General features: G+C 33.6%; 1 protein-coding gene across 1 annotated transcript; it reads left to right on the top strand.

Moving 5' to 3' along the window:
- Positions 1–2,663: 2,663 nt before the first annotated feature.
- Positions 2,664–7,271, top strand: LOC132721901 (cilia- and flagella-associated protein 251-like; the record flags this gene model as incomplete). Its single annotated transcript, XM_060706278.1, has 5 exons — positions 2,664–2,697; positions 5,483–5,781; positions 5,878–6,048; positions 6,299–6,474; positions 7,080–7,271. Coding segments are annotated over exons 1-5 (872 nt in total), but the record flags the coding sequence as incomplete, so codon positions are not given.
- Positions 7,272–7,552: the final 281 nt, after the last annotated feature.

Below are 7,552 nucleotides of genomic sequence, written 5' to 3'. Positions count from 1 at the left end.
GCGTATACACATGTATCATTTGCAAATGTCACGAAATGAAAAGTAGGAAGTTGTACAGGCAATTTCAGACCGAAAAGAACAACACTAGTTCATAGCGGCATTATGAACTCAGTTGTGGATTTACTGGAAAGATATCGACTGACTAAATTATCTTATGGATAAGGAATCACACAGAATATTGACATACAGTTTTGGAATGCAAATGGATCAGGTACGCTAGGTGTCCGAGCTATTGATCAAGGCGTAATGAATGATATTAAAGCCTTTACGAGTGCTATGATCAGTTAGTATGTCAAGTGAGAATTTCATAGAATCACGATGGCGTTGAAATGGCCTCGTGACAATACATAACAAAACAACGCATAGTGTCAGATGTCAATTATTTGCAATCCCATATTTTAAAATGTATGGAATTATGCATGATAAGTAGACATATATTCTTTACATATATATAGATTTTAAAACACTATGCCTGTTTGTTCTTATTTTATAGAAATATTATACCAACTTTTGGTACAAACCTCGTACTTCACGTGCTATCAATAATGTATGTATTGTTAGAATAATTCAAATTCTTTAGCTAGTAGACAACAGATTCCATAATTGTTTTATGGATTGTCTTTTCAATTTGATAGAACTTTACCTGGTGGCCCCTTCCCAGCACATCATGATTTCGTTTACTTAGAATACTTACCTTTTAAAAAAAATATTCACTTCAAACTTGAAATTTTTGTTGTCTATTAAGGACAAGTAAATTCTCTTAAGGACATTTGCAGAATTATGCCACCTTTTCTATGTTGATTCTATTGAACTATCCAGCACTGGGAAAAATGGAGCGCCGCGGACAGAACTTTTTTTTCTTTTTTAAACAAATGTTTTGATTAAATGATGATGATATTGTTGTTGTTTTTGTAAAGCCAGCGAGTTTTTTCCGTTGTGTGTTGTTGTTTTTGTTGTTTTGAGATGCAACAAAACAATCGCTATTCCATAATTGTTGTTGGGATGTGTTAGAATACACTCATTTGTTGTCCAGATTCAAATAACATTTTGTTATAATTATTCAAAATGAAGTAACATATTAGTATTTTCTAATATTTTTAAAAATGCCAATGCATATGTATGATCATAGTAAATAGCTTTACTTAAAGCATTATACTAACTAGTGTGATCCTCGTATACATTCGTATGGAACATTGATACATCCTTGGATAACATTTGTCGTTGTACCAAGATAGTGAAAATAAATGCCGACAGGTAATATGGTACCACATATATATAAAGGTTTCAATCATTTTGTTTCATCTGCGAAATCAACGTGCGTTGAATAGTTTTCATTTTATCGCTTAATTGAAATATCCTCGTGAGTCCTTGAGTAATTAAAACACAGCTAAAATTACCAAATTGTATATCTTTATAAATGTTATAAAACGTATGGACAACATACATTCTTAATGGAGTGACAGGCAGATTGTTGAGTTGATTAAAATGTTTAGGTTATCTCAGTTTTATTTATTTTTCGTATAAATACCATTTAAATATTGGTTTGATAGAGAACAAAATCATATAATAACAAACAGTTATTTGTTGTGCAAGGCATTACAAAATCCAACTATCATAAACTAAGACTGTATAATATCTTGAGGCCACAAGACAATACACAAGACAATAAATTGTGGCCAAAAGACATGATATTGAGGTCACAGGATAATACAGTATGGCCTGTGGTCACAAGGTCAACAGTAACAAATGTAATCTCTATTCAACCGGCCATCGTAGTTTAAGCTTTTTCAGCAAATACAAATATGTCAGTTATGTTATATTTTCTTTTTCCTTGAACAAAATTAAACTAAACAAATCTTCAACTATCCCTTTTAATGTTCATTGGAAGTTATTTGACGGACAGTTTTATAGTCGGAAATTTTATTCTATTCTGTCTATTAAACGCAGTTCACAAATCATACATATTAATGAAATAATGTAAGATCGTCGTTACTCCAGTGTTCACCACTTAGGATGATAACATCATCATGCTGGGGAGTATGTACTTCTCGTTCTGGAATGACTTCCATTGTTCTCCTCTCTTCTTCTCTTATTCTTTCTCCTTCATCTCTCTGTATTGTCTCCACTTCATCCTGCCCGACCAAGTCTACTGTACAGGGTCATCACCCTATCCATCTTTGACTTTAGAGTTGACATTATGCAATTCAGCCTTTGTAAAGAGTTCTGTTTATGTACTTCCGGAACGCAATAACATCTATGACGCAATAAACACAAAATGACGCCATATCGATCGTTGCTACTAGTTTCACGCGTTTGACGCTATTGGTTTTCCCGCGCTACAATTTGACTTATTACTTTCCTTGAATCTATAAAATTAAATTAATATATTCTACTTTCAAAAAAAAATGACGTCAATTGAAAAAGTTTGGAATTTAAAATAGCCATAACTTTTTTATTTTTAGAGATAGAGTATTTTTCTTTGCATTTTTCGAAGTCCATAACACATCTATCAATTGAAAAGTGTTATTACTTTTTTGATATGAGGTCTGGTTAAAATGTTGACTCTCCGTCCTCTTAACCCGGCACATATCAAGAGCGGTATTTTTAAATTTGAATTTAATGACGTCATCTAATTAAATGACGTCATTAAATTCAAATTCAAGATGGCGCGAAAAAGAAAATGTTCATTTATATCAGGTAAGTGTTTTTATTAGTTTTATGATATTTCCCCCCTGATATTACAAATATATAATGTATAATTCAACTTAAGCTTGACGTTTGAAAATGTTGATAAATTGAAGTTTAATGTTAAAAGTTATGTTAATAAATGTTGAAATCACAGAAGTGCTGTAACTAATTTATTTGTACAGATATTCTAAAACTTCTGGCATTTTTCGAAGTCCATAACACCTCTACCTATTGAAAAGTGGTCTTACTTTTTTGATATGATATCTGGTTCAAAAACAAGATTGCATTTGAGAAAAATGCTATGCCACCGCATTGATCAAACACTAAATAGAAGTGTAGGAACAGATTGTTTTTGTTTCTATACAATTTTGAAGATTGTCATAATGCATAAATCCCTGACCTATCTTATTCTTATTATCAGATTAGTGGTTAAATCTGTTGTTAACTCAATAAAAGATCAAAGTAGAAATATTAATGCACTTGAGTCTAGTGAATTTGGTGGTGAAGATCATATTTCGCACAGCCAAAATTTCATGACTTCATCAAAGGACAACACAGTAAGACACTTTGTCAAAATCTAGGTCAGCTGATATCAAAGTTCACTTTACATCTTAATCTGTGCACATGGTTCAAATTTCATAGCTGTACATCAAAGGACAAAATGTAGGTCACATCGTCAAAATCTAGGTCACCTGATATCAAAGTTCAATTTTACAACTAAAACTGTGCACATGATCAAAATTTCATTGCTGTACATCAGAGGACAAGAAAGTAGGTCACTGTCCCATTGGGCAAGGCAAAATTTTGGACTCAAGGGTTTAATTCAAAACAATCTTGATACAGGTCCACCAAACAACATTTCAAGTCAAATATCTAAGCTGTAGCTTTCTCCCATTCAGAAAACATTTGTTTTATTTTCTGTTTTTACTATGTGTACATAATGAAAATCACTGCCCCCGGGCTGGGCCAATTTTGACACCAGGGGAAAAATTTAAACAACTTTGGTAGAGGACCTATAGATGATATTATATAGCAAACATCAAAGCTCTAAGCCTTGTACCTTCAGACAAAAATATTTTTTATTTTTTTACTATATGTTCATAATGAAAATCAATGACCCCCGGGGCGGAACTAATTTCGACCCCAGGGCTACAATTTGAACAATCTTGGTAAAGGTTCACTTCGCAAAGTCTCATGCCATATATTTAACCTCTAGCCTTTGTCAATTCAGAGAAGAGGATTTTTTAATTCAGAGAAGAAGATTTTTCAAGTTTTAATTTTATTCTTTTCAGGAAAACTATCGCCTCTGGGACAGGGCAATTTTAACAAGGGGCATAATTAAAACAACTTTAGTAAAGGACCCATAGATGATATTATATACCGAATATCAAAGCTCTAAGCCTTGTACAAGAAGATTTTTTAATTTTTTACTATATGTACATAGTGAAAATCAATGACCCCTGGGGGTGGGGCCAATTTTGACCCCAGGGCTATAATTTGTACAATCTTGCCAGAGGTTCACTACATAATGTTTCATGCAAAATATCTTAACTCTAACCTTTGTAAATTTAGAGAAGATGATTTTTTAAGTTTTTACTATCTACATATAAGGAAAACCTATGGCCCCTTGGGCGGGGCTTATTTTGACACTAGAGGTGAAATTTGAACAACTTTGGTAGAGTACCTATAGATGATATCATTTAACAAATATTAAAGCTCTTTTTTACTATATGTATATATTGAAAATCAATGACCCCCAGGGCGGGGGCAATTTTGACCCCAGGGCTATAATTTGAACAATCTTGTTAGAAGTTCACTTCACAATGTTTTATGCAAAATATCTAACCTCTAGCATTTGTCAATTGCTAAAAGAAATTGTTTTAAAGTTTTTACTATAAGTTTTTACTACATACATACATAATTATGTATAAGGAAAACCAATGACCCCCGTTCAGCGGGGCCGATTTTAATCCCAGGGCTATAATTTGAACAATCTGGGTAGAGGTCTACCAGACAATGCCTTATGCAAAATATCTAAGCTCTAGGCCTTTTGGGTCTTTACAAGAAGGTATTTTAAGTTTTTACTATATGTACATATAGTGAAAATCAATGACCCCCGGGGCGGGGCCGATTTTGACCCCAGGACTATAATTTCAACAATCTTGGTAGAGGTCTACCAGACAATGCCGTATGCAAAATATCTAAGCTCTAGGCCTTTTGGTCCCTACAAGAAGATTTCTTTAATTTATTCTATCATTCCTTTTGGTTGCCATGGCAACCAGATTTCTTCATGGAATGAAATTCTTTGAACAACTTTGGAAGCCCTTCACCCAAGGATCAATCCTGCCAAGTTTGGTTGAAATTTGACAATTGGTTTTTACAAGAAGATTTTTTAAGTTCACTGTATAATCTATATAACACACACACACAAACAAACAAACACACACACATACACACACAGGTGAATCGCTATATGCCACCGCATCGCAGATGCTGTGGTGGCATAAAAAAATACCCACTCACTTTTTTATATAGTCATCCCTCTTCCTTTGGGATACTTGGGGGTCTCCGGCAGCTATAAAGAAAATAAATGAAAAAGGAAAAAAAGAAAAAATACCCCAAAGTACGACCCCCCGAAGGAAGAGGAACACTTCTTTTTTCCTTTTTCATTTATTTTCTATATAGCTGCCGGAGACCCTCAAGTACCCCAAAGGAAGAGGGATGACTATATAAAAAAGTGGGTGGAGTATTTTTTTATTTTTTTTTATTTATGTTTTTTTCATATTTATTTCAGAGATTGAAGAGGAAGACCCTCATGATAATAAACGTTTGAAGGCATATTCGGATGAGAATGAAACTGACCAGGAGGCTGAGTTGTCCGATGCAGAGTCGCTTATAGATGATGAGCCGAAGCCTCCGTGCACGTACATGTATCCATACATATACTCACCACCCAAGAGGAAAAGAGGGGCATTTAGTAACTTTTTAGATTCTTTGCCAAGTCATACCAAACGAAGACGAATAAAATGGAACAGTAGAAATATTACAGATAACGAAGAGGAGGAGACAGAGCAGAAGGGAAGATATATAATTGTAAGTTGTATTAATTCTTTTTCTCTCGTGTGAATTGTTCTACATTTTATGCTGTTTATGTATCGTCCTATATGTTTTCTATTGTTATATTTTCAGAGCGATGATGATAATTGTGAGGAGAAACAACAGAAAGGAAACACGAGAAGAAATCTGAGTGATAGTGAGGGTGATGACGATGAGGAGGAAAGTGTAAGGAAGAGGAGGATTAGAAGTAGTAGTAGTGAGCTCGGACATGAGGAGGAGATATTATATGCTACCAAGTTAATTGTAAGTTTTATATTATTCTGTTTAATTCATAATAAGGTACATAGTACTTACATTGTAAGTTAACTTTCAAAACATTGCGAAATGGATGTTTGGCAATATTTCGGACAGTCATGTTCTACTTTTTTATATTGAAGTATTGAATAACAGACATTGCATACAAGGTAAGCTTCTCTGTAACATATCTGACACATTTCCTTCCTGTCTTCATAACTTTCATGTTATTTGTATGCCTGTCAATAATAATTTTCAGATTGATGATGACGAAGATGAGATGAGGTTGAGTGAGGAAGAATTGAATCAGGGCATAGAATGTGATGAGGATCAATTGTTTGAGTGTGTTGGGTTAGCAGATTTATATGAGGCGGAGCAGAAGGGTAAGGAGGAGGAGGAAGAGGACGAGAAACCTGAGAAAGAAGAAAAGAAAAAGTGAGTTTGGACATTAATAAATAAAGTATATAACCACTGAAGAAACCAAACATAAATCCATTAAAATCGTGTTAAATAAAATGAAGGAAAGAGCGAAAAGCAAAGACATGAATACTTTTTATAACTGGATCCACTAACAACAAATATATGAGAGTGTTTACTCTTACTTTTAACCTTTAATTAATCATTTCAGTTTTTAAGAGGGCACTGTTTGTTTAGAGAAGTATATTTGAACACAAATATCTATGAATATATTACAACCTGTAGGTGTTCACTTCATGGCAGAAATGAATAATTATGCTCATCAACTTTGAAAAAATATTACAAACAGAGGAAAATGACTGACTATTTTAGATAACTCATTAGGACTGATTTAGGTCGAAAAAAGAAGACAGTCCTGTCCTACTTTTCATATTTTGAACAAAATATAGTGAACTTATGTGAACTGCCCTACTTTTCATATTTTGAACAAAATATAGTGAACTTATGGCTCAAACATATTTAACTGATTTTTATGATATTGTTAAAGACTATAATTATTTTTTATTAAATCTTTCAGACAATTAATCAATGTCAAAGTTGTAAAAAAAGTATATTCGTGGAAGTGAGAAGCATGATTGTTTTATTGTGAAATGTTATCACGAATGGATAAATCCCGACTGTCTGAGTTGTATTGAGAAAATGAAGAAACCAATTAAAAGAGTTGAAAGGAAAATAATCAGTGCTGAAGAGATAGAAGAGATAATGAAAAAAGAGATAGAAGCTGAAACGAGAAAGATAGAGGAGGATAGTAATTGGTAAGAAAGACGATCTGAATTTAAAAGAATGTTTTCGAATCGCATAAAATGTGCAACATCACAGTATATTCTGAGAAATACATGGAAGTTCATTTGAGGGGGAATAAACATAAGGCAAAGGAGGCTGAGTCGAATCGGGTGTCAGGAGATGTTAACTCTCCTGTCTCACGTTTCGATTCGAATCAGCCTCCTTCCAGACTTCCAGACTACCCCCCTCAAATGATATAAATGATGTTGCAAATGATGGCCGGAAGAAATGCGACAAGTACGTTTTACTATGC

The sequence above is a fragment of the Ruditapes philippinarum genome, unplaced genomic scaffold (assembly GCF_026571515.1).
Source record: "Ruditapes philippinarum isolate M1 unplaced genomic scaffold, ASM2657151v2 ctg6852_1_1_1_1, whole genome shotgun sequence".
Lineage (NCBI taxonomy): Eukaryota > Metazoa > Mollusca > Bivalvia > Venerida > Veneridae > Ruditapes > Ruditapes philippinarum.
Note: the sequence above shows the minus strand (reverse complement) of the source record. Positions and strands in the feature narration are given on the sequence as shown.